This window comes from Durio zibethinus, chromosome 16, assembly GCF_047325235.1.
Source record: "Durio zibethinus cultivar Kanyao isolate XHJ-2024 chromosome 16, ASM4732523v1, whole genome shotgun sequence".
Classification (NCBI taxonomy): Eukaryota; Viridiplantae; Streptophyta; class Magnoliopsida; order Malvales; family Malvaceae; genus Durio; species Durio zibethinus.
Window position 1 is genome coordinate 5,569,929 of NC_143177.1, and position 15,946 is coordinate 5,585,874.

At 31.9% G+C, this 15,946-nt stretch overlaps 3 protein-coding genes across 3 annotated transcripts; 1 reads left to right on the plus strand and 2 right to left on the minus strand.

Annotated features, from left to right (window-relative positions):
* The first annotated feature begins 162 nt into the window (after nt 1-162).
* On the plus strand, nt 163-1,450 carry LOC111298487 (transcription factor bHLH162-like). The gene is made up of 3 exons (XM_022893200.2): nt 163-374; nt 489-814; nt 933-1,450. The coding sequence occupies exons 1-3, from the start codon at nt 201-203 to the stop codon at nt 1,027-1,029; spliced, it is 597 nt and encodes a 198-aa protein (XP_022748935.1). The 5' UTR covers nt 163-200; the 3' UTR covers nt 1,030-1,450.
* Nucleotides 1,451-5,714: 4,264 nt separating this feature from the next.
* Nucleotides 5,715-6,650, minus strand: LOC149514244 (uncharacterized). Its single transcript, XM_089745718.1, has one exon. It carries the CDS (start codon nt 6,648-6,650, stop codon nt 5,715-5,717), a length of 936 nt encoding a protein of 311 aa, XP_089601844.1.
* A 4,985-nt stretch (nt 6,651-11,635) lies between these two features.
* On the minus strand, nt 11,636-13,003 carry LOC111298486 (transcription factor bHLH162-like). The gene is made up of 3 exons (XM_022893199.2): nt 12,733-13,003; nt 12,296-12,622; nt 11,636-12,179 (listed from the first exon to the last, which is right to left on the minus strand). Exons 1-3 carry the CDS (start codon nt 12,904-12,906, stop codon nt 12,039-12,041), a joined length of 642 nt encoding a protein of 213 aa, XP_022748934.1. The 5' UTR covers nt 12,907-13,003; the 3' UTR covers nt 11,636-12,038.
* Between the last annotated feature and the right edge of the window lie 2,943 nt (nt 13,004-15,946).

Below are 15,946 nucleotides of genomic sequence, written 5' to 3' on the forward strand. Positions count from 1 at the left end.
ACCAAACACAAATGACAACGCCTACTTATTCTCATTCGTCCCAACTTTCCTTCATCAGCATCGGAATCCCTTTCACTAGCTTACTTAGTCCAGTTTTTGGCGTTTTCTCTCTTTTCCCACCCCCTTTACTTATTTGACACATTTCTTTGTGTGTTAGTTTCTATACAAACCAACATAAGATAGCTTAGTCGTGTACAAGAATGAAATTTCAAATGGAATACTTGGTTCATGATTTGGGAGTGAATAAGGGAATGAAGAGGTCTCGTTGTTCTTCAGCTAAGGTAGAGAGGAAGATCATTGAGAAGAACAGGAGAAATCATATGAAGAATTTGTACTCCAGGCTCAATTCTCTTCTCCCCCATCATAATTCTAAGGTTTGTTTTTTTCTTTTTTTCCTTTATAACATTAATACCGGGGATCCTAGTTTTAGAGGAATTGATCTTTAAGAAGTTCAGTTGTTATTTCAATGTGGATACTCTTAATTGCAGGAGCCATTGTCATTACCTGATCAAATAGATGAAGCTGTGAATTTCATAAAGAGCCTGGAAACAAGCTTGAAGGAATCCAGGGAGAAAAAGGACAGTCTAATGGGAAGAAAGAGATCGTACAGATGCACCAATACTGCAAGCTTGAGATCCCCAGAAATTAGGATTAACGAAAAGGGTTCTGCTATAGAGGTGGCTTGGATGACTGGCCAAGACAGTCAGTTCATGTTTTATAAGATGATTCGCATACTTCATGTAGAAGGAGCGGAAGTGCTAAACGTCAGTTTTCGACTGTTGGGAATACAATTTTCCATATTGTTCATGCCGAGGTAATACACTGCTTCCAATTTTTATACCATTTCTTCTACTTTTTCACTCAAAAAGGAAAATTGACAACTGTGCAATTTTGAAGTTCTCTAAAAACACTTTGAATTTCTATGTTCGCAGGTTGAAAATTTTGGTGCAGCAAAATTATAACGAAGAAACTAAACAAGTTTGTGCATGGATCCAGCAGCGAACAGGAACTCCAGCAGGAGCTATGTGACTACGAAATCGATCCTGAAACGTTGGATTTCCCAATCACGTGATCCAGGTGCTTGACTTGACGACCTCTTTCCGTGCATGCATAATTAGGCACTGAAAGCACAAGCTTATAATTAAGAGTGCAAACTTCAAGACTGTAGCATTGAATTAGGAAGAACAGCCTTAATAAAATGACTGGTAGTTTTTCCATCTTTGTAAACAGTGAGCATACATAATTAGTCAGGCAACGGGTTTAATAAATGACTGGTAGTTTCAATTCTACTGTTAGAAATATCCTCTTTGGCTCATATCTTGGCTGATGAACTGATTGGAGTAGCAACAGATTTTATGAATACTTTTAAGACTCCAATTCCTCTTCCCTTAGGTTGCTAATTTTTCATGTAACCTTCTATTGGTTGTAATTGTTCACCTCTTTCTCTCTCTCTCTCTCTCTCTCTCTCTTGTTTTAAGCCATATGTATCTATCTTTAACATTGTTAGAGTATGAAGTGAAGAACGGAAATGTTTTAGTTGATACAAATTAAGCTATTGTCGCAACATTTCAGGACTTGGGAAGTGCTCGAGCATGAATGGGGAATTTGAAAAGTGGGGAGTTAAAATGCATTTTCAATAAAAACAAAAAACAAAAAATTGCCACAAATATTTTTGAGGGTATGATTTATCATAAGAAAATTTGTCTTTTTTAATAAAACATTAAGAGATTTAAAGATTTTATAAAAAAAAAAAATTCAGGTTTGCAAAATCAAATTTAAGATTTGAGAGCCAATTACGTGTTGGAAATAATTAACACCCTTATAACATCTTTTAAAAAAGGTACCAATTAACTGTATATTATTCTTAAACTTTGGTTAAAAATGATCATATTCTAATGTTTAAGGTTAATTCTTCTTTCTTTCCTTTTTTTTTTAATTAAAAAAATATTTTCCTTTTTTTTTAAAGATAAAACATTTTTAATTTTTTTGTTGAAAAGCGAAATAATTTATTTTTTAAATTCAAATGAAAATTTCCTAAGTATGGACATACCTTGTTCACTCTCCTATAGCTAGGTAGAGTTTCAAAAATATTTCTAACTTAGATATTTTTAATTTGTCATACAAAATCGGGATAATATCTTATATAAATAATAATCACCGAGAATCCTCTATATTTATGCCTGATCTTGATGATTATAATTACTTGAATTATTATCTTATTTAAAAACATTTATTTTGAAAACTCATTTTGAAAACAAATGCATAATATGCATGAACATAATAAAATGAATGAATGTATGAATGACATAACATGAATGCATGGCAATTTAAGGATGCATGTAGCAAAGTAAAATGTGATATAAATGCATGAGTGAGATTAAGGGTTGGTTTTAGGGTTTAGGATTTTATGGAAAAATGCATTTGGCCAAAATAAATTACAGTAATACCATTGATAAAAATGTAAATATTTGATGCATGTGACATGTGTATTACACGAGAACAAACTAATTACAAGTATAGGCATTTACAAAACTAAATTACAAACAAGGTGTGTGTCATGGGCTAATCTTTCTCTTGATGAAGTAATAGACCATACAACACTTGGATGGATGCTTTCACATAAGTCAACCAAGAATAGCTTGATATCTGAATAGGTAGCCAACAAGCCATAAGTTAATCTCAAGAATGCACAACGATATATCGGGGCATAATAAAAGCACACAAAGGTGACCTTCAGTGTTTCGATAAGAAATAAATTGTTTTATTAATGTCGAGAATAGTACAACTAGTATAAAAAGAGCATCGAGTCTTTCCACCATCTTCAGGGCTAAAGGAACAACTCTAGATGAGTGGTCTAGTATGTACCTTAGTTAGTGAGGTAGCTTAACAACATGCTGATTGCTCACCCCCTCTAAAGAGCTTACGAGATTTTATAGCTATGCTATCAAGAATTATTACAATGTTTGAAATAAGGACACTTTTTCCTAGCATATGAAATCTACCCTTCCATTTGGCACATATACCTGATCGTGGCCTTATACATAGGTGGTTCATGATATCTTATACCAGTTCATGGCCTTATATAAGGTTGGCTCATGATATCCTTTCCCACCTATTCTATCAACACCCTCATGACTTGCTGGCTTGGAAATCTTTAATCTTTTACTTGAATATTTAGAGGTCAAAGTCTTTCTTCCAACTAGTTTCTTCTGATCCTAAGCTTTCCCACTTTACTAGATATTCTTGGACTATTCTTTGAGATATTCAGGATACCCTGTCAGCTAAAATCTTTTCAACTCAATGTTGTGATGGTGGCTTCATGGTAATGGCAGCCATGGTTGATTCATTACAACTTGCATCTATGAGGTCTGCATGATAGGGCTTTAAGTTACTCACATGAAACATTGAAAGCACTTTCATCCATTTTAATGGGTTGATTTTGTAAAAGTTATTCCTTACCTTGGAAAGAATTTTCACTAGACCTTTATACTTATGCACCAACCTACGATCTTGTTTCTTTGGGAATCTGGTTTATTCAGGCACTAGTTTGATAAGAATAAGATCACCAACTTTTAATTGTTATGCCTTTCAGCCTTTATCTACCCACTTTTTCATGTGCTTCGATGCTTTCTCTAAGTATGCTTATGCAATTTTTGTGTGCTGTCTCTATTTTTTGCTAAGGTTGAAGGTTCACGGATTCTTCCCTAAATATGGTTCAAGGAATGTATACAGTAATCTTCGTAGTTGTTCAGTGACCATTTCAAATGGACTTTTATTTGTTGAAGAACACTTGTTAAAATTAAAACAAAGTTAAGCTACATCCAACAATGAAGGCTAATTCTTTTGATTAGCTTGAACAGAGTGTTTTAAGTACTTTTTCAACAACCTATTAAATCGTTTGGTTTGACCATCAATTTGTAGATGATAACATGAAAAGATATTAAGCTGAGTTCCCAAGATCTTGAAAAGTTCTCTCTAGAATAACTTAGTGAATCTCGGATCTCTGTCACTGACAATGGTTTGAGAAACTCCCTAATACTTGATTACATGCTTAAATATTACATAGGTCATATCTTCTACGGTGTAATACTTTTGGGCTAGAATAAACGTGACATGTTTTGAGAAACAATCAATCACTATAAGAATAGACCTGAGATCACCAATCTTAGGAAGACCTGATATGAAGTCAAATGAGATACTTTTCTAAGGTTTCATGGGCATAAGTAGTGGTTCAAGCATGCTTGTTAGTTTCTTCTTTTCAACTTTATCCTGTTGGTAAATAAGGTAAGTTTTTTTATAATCTATCACATCTTACCACAAGTGAAGCCTGTAACAGCCTTGTTTTAGTAAAACCAAAGTATAATGCCAAGTAGGGTGACCTACCTACAATGTGTTATGGCATTCTTTCATTATCATCTGTCTCAAACCTTTTATTTTCGGCACAAACAATCGATGAACCTTTGTTAATAAAACCTTATTTTTCTATCAAAAGTATTTGAGTTTTCTTTTTTTTACTAGCTCAGGATGGCACTGGCTAGTGGATCTTTCTTTAAATTATCTTTAATTAGCTTACGAATATTTGTTGTGACTTTACTAGCTGTCATTAGGGTAATTGTCTTGAGGGTAGCTAACTCTGCCCATTTACTTAATGTATCTACCACTTGATTCATTCTTCTAGCTGTGTACTAAAAAAAAAATTTAAATTTGACTAGAAACTTTTGTCATCTAGCTTGCTTAGTCGTGAGCCTTAGCTGGGTGAGAAAATAACTAATCGTAACATTGTCCATCTTAACCACGAATTATGAACCCACCAAATAATGCCACCATGCTTTTAAGTTATGGATTACTACTAGGAGCTCTTTCTCTTGAGCCATGTATCTTTTTTTAGTTTTACTCAACTTTCAACTTTCAAATGCTATCAGATACCGTTCTTGCAAAAACATTCCCCTAATAATGAAATCGGATGCATTTATTTAAACTTTAAAAGGCTTTTCAATGTTAGAAAAAGCCAAGACAAGGTCATTAATCATGGCTTCTTTTAAGCCCTCAAAAGCCTCTTGACATTCATTTGTCCAACACCATTTATGCTTTTTTTTAATAACTCCGTGAGGGTCATTATTCTACAAGAGTACCCTTTCATGAATCTCTTATAATAGTTGGCCAATCCTAAAAGTGAATAGAGCTCACTAACATTCTTTGGTGTTGCTCACTCCTTGATAGCCCTAACTTTTTTCATGTCCATTTGAATGTGGTATTGTTCAACAATGTGACCTAAGAAGTGAATCCATGTTTGAGCAAATGCATATTTCTTCCTTTTAACATATAATTAATGGTCTTGTAGTCTATGAAACACAAGACATAGGTGCTCTTGGTGCTCTTTCAAGGTAGAACTATAGACCACCATGTCATCTAAATAGATGACCACAAACTTGTCAAGATAGTTATAGAACACTTAATTCATCAAGGTACAAAACATGGTAGGGGCATTAATCAATCCAAAAGGTATAATAAGAAATTCAATACACCATACTACGTTGCACAAGTAGTTTTTAGCTCATATCCTTTAGCAATTCTGACTTTATGATAGCCAAATCTCAAGTCCAATTTAGAGAAGTGCTTGTCCTGACTTAATTGATCAAACAAATCCACAATAAAAGGAAAAAATATTTATTTCTCATATTGACTTTGTTCGAGGCCCTGTAGTTCACAAATAATCATAAACTCTCCTCATGTTTTCTTTGAAATAATATTGATGCCTCAAATAGTGCTTGTAATGGTCTAATGAATCCAACTTGTAAAAGCTTATCTAATTGTTTTCTCAATTCAACCAACTCTGGTGGAGTAATGCAATATGGGCTTTTAGCTGGCAGCTTAACTTTGGGGAGAAGATCAATCTCATGGTCCACCAATCTTCGAAGAGGTAAAAACTTGGGCAATTGCTTTGGCATCATATTCTTAAACTCTTTCAATGCTTTCTGCACCCTATCGGATATCGATTCTAGGTCAATCCTATTTTTGGAAGTGAACATGACTATATAAGAAGGCTTCTCTCTTCTTACCTCTTTCTTGAATTGTAATGTTGAAATAATTTTCTTCTTACTTTTAAGGAGGATGTTGGCTACCACAACACACGACCGTTCTTTTAAGAATAATAGACAACTAGCAATAGGGATTGGAATCGCCTGAGCCAACATCATGAAGTCCAATCCTATAACAACACTAAAGTTATCCATTGGGGAAACTGTGAAGTTTACATTTCCTTCCCATGGCTCCAACTTGGTCATCACACTTTTGGAGCTTCCACTGATCATAAAGGCTAGTGAGTTAACCACTTTCATTTGCCCACAATCCTTATTAACCTTGAGACCACACCTTTTTGCTTCCTCTAGTGTGATGAAGGTATTGGTTGCCCTCGTATCTACCATGGCCTTTATGGTTTTACCATTGAGTGTTAGGTCCACATATATTAAACCTTTCCTAGGTTCTTTCTTTATCATGTTTAGTTGGGTACAGAGGGCACTAAAGAACTGTATTGAACCTATCTTTACTGGCTCCTCCTCAACTTTTTCAATAGTTTCAAACGTTTTAGAGGACTCTTGAGAAAAAGTTCTCAAGCCATTAAAAGAACCTTTATATGGGCATTTAGCCATCCGATGCAGCCTTTAGCATAAGAAGTAAGCTAATGGTTGCTTCAACTTGAAATTCAATGCATTGTTTGCTTCTCATAAACTCTCGCATTGTTCTCATTTGCACCAATTCTCAAAGCCCATTCGGGGGCCATATACTCCATATTTTCAAGGCAGAATTGGTTTTTGAACTTTTGCTTAAGATCTACTCAAGTTTTAATAAGACATTCATCATTTATGAATTTTGAATGCCACCATAGCCTGGCATATCAAGCAAGGTACATTGAAGCCATTGCAACCTTATCCTCTTTTGATTTTGTGTGTACAATTTAAAAGTATTTTTTTATGCCAAAAAATAAATTCTCAAGCTCTTTGGCATCTTTTACCCCTTCATAACATCGAGGCTTCGCCATTTTGCCCCTTTTCCTTTTACCCATTGAGTTAAAATTGGACTTGACCATAGTCATTTATAATGCACTCACTTGGGCCCTGAAGTCCTCAAACTCTCTCTAAATGACACTTAAGGCATATTTGGTCTCATCATCCAAGCTATACAGAGTATCAAACAACTCTCACTAAGCTGTCTTAATCTCTTTTAGTCGATTATGAGTTACCATATGAGCTTTTAGGGCAACCACCGCGGTCACAAGTTCCTCAATCTTTTGTCAATTATCAAATCCATTCGTAGCCATTTTATCAATTTTCTAGCACTTCTTAACTATACTCTGATACCACATGTTATAAACTTTCTCTTGATAAAGCAATAAATCATATAGCATTTGGATTTATGTTTTTATATAAGTCAGCCAAGGATAGCTCGATATTTGAATAGGCAACCAACAAGTTACAAATTAATCTAAAGAATGCACAACGATATATTATGGTATAATGGGAGCACACCAAGATGACCCTCGATGTTTTTGTAAGAAAAAATATTTTTTTAATATCGAGAATAGTACCATAAGTACAAAAAGAGCATCGAGTCTTCCCACCATTGTTACGGCTAAAGGAGCAACCCTAGACGAGTGGTCTAGTACATACCTTAGCTAGTGAAGCAGTTCAATAATATGCTGATTGCTCACTCCTTTTAAAAAGCTTAAGAGATTTTTTAGCTATGCTACTAAGAACCATTACAATATTTGAAACAAAAACATTTTTTTCTAGCACATAAGATTACATTTCCCCTAACACTTCTACCTGGTCATGACTCTATACATGGGTGACTCATGATATCCTATGCTCGGTCATGACCCTATACAAGGTTGGCTCAAGACAATAAGCATGTGAAAACATGTAAAAATGGATTAAACATAGATTTTTCAAACTTTGAACACATGTTCCTTCGTTGTTCTTCCTTGAAATCTAACCAAACAACCATAAAAAATCAACAAAACAACCTATTAAACTAACTTTTTTATGAAGAAATTAAATCAAACACATTGAAAACTTCATAAACTAGCCAAAAACACAATCAAACATATATAAAATGAACAACATTTGGCCATGAACAAGGTTGGAACTTTCAGCCAAGCATGGGAATGGCTTAACTGAATCTATTACCAAATCATACAATCATTTACTAAGGCAAATCATACATCAATCACTTACCCAATCACCATATGAAGGGATTTATACCATGAAAGCAAGAATATTAGCTAAATAATCAAACATTCACTAATAAACCAATCAAAATTTAAGTAAACTAGTAACTAAATCATCCATAATCAGCACAAAGAGTAAGAAAAGCATTTGAGAATAACCAAGAAGAGGTTTGGCCATGGTGGAGTTGCTTGGCCGAACCTTCTAATTGGTTTCAATAGTAGATTTATTCTTTGTTACGTGATTCTTTTGATTTCAATCACAACTATGGTTTAGTTGGATGAACTTTGAATCAAGATTGAATGAAAAAAGAAACTTTAAACTTTCAAGAAAACAAAAAAATATATATATATAGAAAACCAATATGAAAATGTTATGAAAAATGTGATGAGAATGTAATGAAAATGCAAGAAAAGGAAAAAAAATTATACCTCCTTCAAGCTTTCTTTAATTTTTTTTCTTTTTCTTTCACATTTTTTTTCTTTTTCTTTCACATTTTTTTTCTTTTCCTCCTTTATATCATGCCCAATTCTTCCTATCTTTTCACCTTACACAAAACCTTTTCTCCCACTAAGAAAAAGATGGGAAATATCCTTCCAAGATTAAATTCTAGCCCTTAGATTATAAATGCATCCAATGATCCAAAATACACCCTTGTTTTCTTTGCAAGGAGCTAGTTTTTACCATTAGGTCAAGCTCCCTAATGTCATTTTATGGTCCAAAATGCACATTGCCAAAAATTGAATTTTTAATGTTTTAGGTTCAAGTGGAAAGACCATTTTGTCTCATTGCCATTTTTTAAAAAATTAGTGTTCCTTTATTCATTTTTTTTTAATTTTAAACACCAAAAATCATCAAATAATATGAAATTAAAATATAAAAATTTTTGTGAAAATCTGACCACCGGAAGATCAAATTAAAAAATTACTTTTAAGGGGTATTTTTGTAATTTCACACCTCTTAAGGTGTTACTGGAGTTTTAAATACACAAAAAATCATCAAATATTATAAAAACATGATCTAAAAAGTTTTATGAAAAATCAGCATCGAAAATATCAAATTACGAAAATACCCTAAATGGTATTTTAGTGATTTTACACCTTCCGAGATGTAATCAAAGTTTTCAATATTCCAAAATTCATTAAATAATATAAAATCATAATTCCAAGCTTTTTGCAAAATTTTGACATCGGGAAGGTCAATAAAATACCCATAAGGTTATTTTTGTAATTTCACATCTCTCATGGTATGATCTGAATTTTTAATATATAAAAAATCATTAAAAAAATTCAATATGATTTGAAAGTTTTCATGAAAATATAGCTCCAGAAAGGTAAAATTATGAAAATAACCTTAAAAGCGTTTTGAGAATTTTACATTTTTTGAAGTACAATAAAGTTTTTCAATGTTTTAAAAATCACAAATTTCAATTTAAAACAACATTGTTTGGTCATGAATTTTAAAAATTGACCCGAGTTCTATCTATTTTGACCAGTTTTGATCAAGTTTGACTTTTTTGTTTGATCGAGTTTGACCTTGAAGAATTTCGATTAAATTGATCCCAATTTTAATTTTTTAAAATTTATCAAAATTGAAGAAATGTTGATTTGAACCGAGTTAGATTTCAAGAGCTTCACAAATGGTTGGATTTTGTTTGAACAAAATTAGTTGTCTACAGCTATCCCTTTTTATATATTTATAAGAATCGAAAATAATATAAAGACCAAAAATACTGATTTTGTCCGAGAGTTTTGCTTGTGTGCTAAGGGTGTTTTTGCTTATGTGCTGTTTGTTTGTTTGCATGTTGAAAATTATTTTTTTTAATAAAAAATCTTATTTTTGAAGGGAATCCTATGAAGATAGGTAACAAACTTTAAAAATTCTCAATTTGAAATGGGCTCCTATAAGTAACAAACTTAAATTTTATTTTTTTTGAAAAAGGGTTCCCATAAAAATAGGCAACAAACTTTAAAAAATCTCTTTTTGAAAAGGGCTCTTGTGAAGATAGGCAACAAACTTTAAAAACCATTTTGAAGAGGGGCTCCAATGAAAATAGGTGATGAACTTTTTTAATTGGAATTTCCAGCCAAGGAAGAATACTATACTAGTTTGCCCAATTGTGTATCAAATTTTGCTTCCTGTTTGTGTAATGGATGCACCGATATTGCCTTTGTTTGTTTTATCACTTGATATATTAATGCTAATGTATGCATATTGTCAACCAATTCTCCCTTGGGTTAGTCATTACAATTCTTTCCCTCACGGAGAGAGAATGGTAAAATACTGATTAAGCCAGCGGGTGAAGTGTTTAAGGTATGAGTTCATTAATGGTTAATGGCATAACACGTTGGTGGCTCAATTCATAGGTAGGGTTCCAATTTTAGTCAATTTCAACGTTTGGTAAATATGCTATGGGAAAGGAAGGAACTATTAGCATTATGTCGACTAGTAGAAATATGTTCATAATTCAATTCTCTTCCGAGAAAGACAAGGTAGGGTGCTCGAGACAAAGTGCTCGCGACAGGATCATGATATATTCAAAATAATCTCATTATTGTTCGTAAATGGGAACCAAGCATGAAAACCTTGGAGTTAAAGATGAATAGGTTGCCGGTTTGGATACATTTGGGAAATGTTGCTCTGGAACTATATACCACAAGGAGACTGAGTTACATTACTAGTGCTTTAGGCATTCCATTGTATATGGATAGAATACTGCAAATCATGGAAGGCTTGCATATGCTAAAATTTGTGTAGAAACCGAAGTTGCTATAAATTTACCTCAATTCTTTGATGTTGTGCTTTGAGATAGAATGATTACTTTTATCTCTGTGGAAGTTCTATGGATGCCTCCAAAGTGTAACCAGTGTAAAGTATTTGGACATACTGATAAGGATTGTGCGCACAAGCCTGTGATTGAAGCTACCAAGGTCTGGCAGCAATAAAGAAGAATAAAAGGGTCGTGAGAGAGGCTAACAAGGTGATGGTTAGTTAAACATCTAAGATTAAAGAGAAGGATTTCAACTCTTGCATTAATGAAAGAATATAAATGAATCTTTTTGTTCATACAAGCCATAAAAAGAACAAAAGGAGTCAAATATATATAACAATAAGATGGTGTTTAAGTGGAGGTCCATAAGATCTACATATATGAATTCGTATAATCACTTACATTAGCAAGTATTTTTTGTCTGCCTTTTTTTAGTAGGTAGAAAATAAAGTTTTCAAAATCTACTTCTGGGACATCGAATTTCTTCCTGAAATAGCTTAATTTGTATTAGCTAAAACATTTCTGTTCTTCACTTCATACTCTAACAATGGTAAAGGTAGATACATATGGCTTAAAACAAGTGAGAGAGAGAAAGAGATGACCCCCCTTTTTCTTTTTGGTAAATCATAACAAATGTTAATCAAAGTACAACCAAATTCAACTATTCAATTCATATAATTTGGAAACAATTACAACCAATAGAAGCTTACATATAAAATTCACAACCTAAGGGAAGAGGAATTGGAGTCTTAAAAGTATTCATAAAATCTGTTGCTACTCCAATCAGTTCATCAGCCAAGATATAAGCCAAAGAGGGCTTCTAACAGTAGAATTGAAACTACCAGTCATTTATTAAAACCGGTACCTGACTAATTATGTATGCTCACTGTTTACAAAGATGGAAAACTACCAGTCAATTTATTAAGGCTACTCTTCCTAATTCAATGCTACAGCCCTTGCAGTTTGCTCTCTTAATTATAAGCTCGTGGTTTTATTGCCTAATTATGCATGCCCAGAAGAGGTCGTCAAGTCAAGCGCCTCGATCACATGATTGGGAAACCCCATGTTTCAGGATCGATTTCGTTGTCACATAGCTCCCGCCGGAGTTCCTCATCGCTTGTGGATCCATGTGCAAACTTGTTTAGTTTCTCCGTTATAATTTTTGCTGCTTCCAATGCTCCAATCTGCAAAAAATTAGAAGTGTTTTTAGAGAACTTCAAAATTGCACAGCTTTCAGTTTTACTTTTTGGGTGAAAAAATAGAAGAGAAGTATAAAAATTGGAAACAGTGTATTAATTACCTCGGCATGAACAATGTGGAAAATTGTATTCCCAACGGTCGAGAAACTGGCGTTTAGCACTTCCGCTCCTTCTACATGAAGTATGCGAATCATCTCATAAAACATGAGCTGACTCTCTTGCCCAGTTATCAAAGCCACCTCTATTGCAGAGCCCTTTTCGCTAATCCTAATTTCCGGGGATTTCAAGCTTGCAGTATTGGTGCATCTGTACGATCTCTTTCTGCCCATTAGACTGTCCTTTTTCTCCCTGGATACCTTCAAGCTTGTTTCCAGGTTCTGTATGTAATTCACAGCTTCATCTATTTGATCAGGTAATGACAATGGCTCCTGCAATTAGCAGTATCCACATTGAAATGAAAACTGAACTTCTTAAAGATCAATTCCTCTAAAACTCAGAGCCCCGGCATCAATGTTATAAAGAAATAAAAAAAACAAACCTTAGAATTATGATGGGGGAGAAGAGAATTGAGCCTGGAGTACAAATTCTTCATATGATTTCTCCTGTTCTTCTCAATGATCTTCCTCTCTTCCTTAGCTGAAGAACAACGAGACCTCTCCATTCCCTTGTTCACTCCCAAATTATGAACCGGGTATTCCATTTGAAATTCCATTCTTGTACACGACTAAGCTGTCTTATGTTGGTTTATATAGACACTAACACACAAAGAAATGTGTCAAATAAGTAAAGTGGGTGGGAAAAGAGAAGTACAAAACGCCAAAACCGGTGTAAGCGAGTGAAAGGGATTCCGATGCTGATGGAAGGAAGGGTGGGACGAATGAGAACAAGTAGGCGTTGTCATTTGTATTACGTCACCTGTCACTGATCAGCAGCACTGGGGCATGGGCAGCCAGCCGTCGATTTAGAATTATATGTTCCTAGCATCACGTGCCAATATCTTCACTTGTTCAGCATTTTTTTTTTTGTTTTTTTGTTTTTACTAATGACTACTATTCATGATGGAATTTCGTATGAAAAGAATAAAAGTAGTATAATATTTAAAATAATTGTATTACCTGAACTTTCAACTTAAAGATTCATGCATGTTTTTCTTATTATAAAAATTGAGATCGAATCTCTTCATCTCAATAAAAAAAAAAAAAAAGCTATTTCTGTCTGTCCATTTAACTTTTCAATATTAATATTTCTCCCGTCTCAAAAAATTTATCACTTTTGAGTAATCCCATTCAAAATATCACTTTAAAAAATCAATAAATTTTAACATTTATATTTCTTCTTTGCCTTTTATTATATTTCAATTTTAAAATTATTAAAAAAAAATTCAACATAATAACTATAATTTTTTTACACCATTTCACTTAGCGGTCACGTGAATCAAGAATTGAAAAACAAATTCAAAGTTTAGAAAACAATCTGATAATAAAATCGAGTAAAATTACAAAAACAAAAAAAAATTTCTATAACAAAACTATCAATCTATATATAAAACTTTTCATTACAAAGTGCTTACAAAATCTATATAAAATCTTTTTACATTTATTGGAGCTATACCAGCTAACCTTTATACAAATTCACCATATTTACTTAAAGACATTTGTATTCAAGATTTACGAAAGTAACCTTATGGTTAAACAAAAACATACCAAAAGGATTGTCTATCTAACATTGTAGCATATTTTATATTCTAAAAACTTGCAAAAATATCACTATCCATCTAACCAAAAAATCTTTTTTCATAAATCCAAGATTTTTATTGCATTCAACTTTGAAGTTGAATCTGCAGCAAAGCATTTTGCGCAATTTTTGGTCACAATGAAGTTGGACTGGAAGTTCTCCATTTCTTTCCAATCTTTGCTAACCTATACGTGGCAGCCTAAAATTGTTTCCTCCATTAACTTTCATAATTTCAACCATGCAAGCTTTTAATGTCAAAAATAAATTGTTTAAACTCTCTGGTGAAAACTCATTAAAAGATTTTTTTTACAGTTGTCACTAACTCGTCAATTGTTGTAGGAGTTTCTTGGTGCTGTAAAGATTGAATTGCTTTAAAAAATCCAAAATCCAATACATTCAAATCAGGACTATTTGGAGGTTAAAAAAATAGCTGAAACTCAAATCCACCCATAGTTGCAGCTTGAAAAAATTATTCCTCATCAATGTCGATATGTGGCTTTACATTATCTTGTTGAATGAAAATTCCTCTTTCACTGGAAAGAGGCCATTTGGCTTTGATTGATGGCAACACTTTATCAATTAAACATGAGCTTATGACATCTTTAGTTATCAATAAAATAGGTTTAGTTGCTAGAGTTCCAACTAGTCGATTTTCGCTATTACGACCAGCTGATTCCTTGTATACAAATGGGAAAATCCCTATTTTTCTAGAAAATGTTTTTGATCAAAATGTCCTTTTTCTACAAGTCTAAAATGATGTTTTTAACATGTTTAAATTTTATTTTTGACTAAAAACATCAAAATCTTTGATTTGAAATTAAAAAAAAGCTACAATTTTTTACTGTTTTATTACTCTAGTAGAAAAAGGAATCGATTCTCTCTTTAAAGAATTGATTGATTTTTTGGTCAAAAAGCAAATTTGGTTTGATAAAGCAAGAAGGAATCAATCACCCTATATGAGGGATCAATCACTCCAGTAACAGGATCGATCCCTTCATAGAGGTAATAGAAAATAACCAACAACGATAAATAAAAAAAGAAAAAAAAAATAGAAAAATTAAAAAAATCCAAAACATTATAAAAATTTATGAAAATATAAATAAAGAAAGAAATAAAAAATCAACCAAAATAAAAAATAAAAATAAAATAAGAAAAAAATATTAAAGCAAAACAAAAAAGATAAATAAAATACAAAAAATATAAAATATAAAATAAACAAAAATACAATAAAAAATATAAAAAGTAAGAAAATCAAAAATAATGAATCAAAAATAAAAAAATAAAAAAAGATAAAAATTGAATAAAAATTTCAAAAATCAAAGGAAATGACAAAATAGAAAAAAATATTTTAAAAAATACAAAAAATTGAAAAGCATATAAGAAATAATAAGAAAATAATATAAAAAATCAAAGAAAAAAATTAAAAAAGAGAAAAGTTATTGCAAAATAAAAATAAAAACCAAAGAAGAAAATGCAACAAAAAAAAAGCTATAAGAATTTGAAAATGAAAATAAGAAATAAAAAGAAATTTTTGAAAAAATTAAGAAAAGAATAAAAATGAAAAGACAAAAGATTTATGAAAAATAAAAAATCCAAAACATTCTAAAAATTTATGAAAATTTAAATAAAGAAAGAAATAAAAAATAAACCAAAATAAAAATAAAATAAGAAAAGAATATTAAAGTAAAACAAAAAAGATAAACAAAGTACAAAAAAAAAAGAAAAAATAATTAATCAAAAATACAAAAATTGAATAAAAATTAAAAAAGTGAAAAAAAATGACAATAAAAAAAATAGTTTTGAAAAAACAAAAAATTGAAAAACATATAAGAAATAAAAACAAAACAATATAAAATGTCAAAGACAAAAAATTAAAAAAGAGAAGTTATTGCAAAATAAAAATCATGCAAAATGCCACCAAATTCATTTTGAGTATTCAAATGGGTTAGAATCACATGTGCCAAGCTTTTGTTACACCTTCTTAACATTTAACCTTTTGACTTTAGATTTTGACTTTG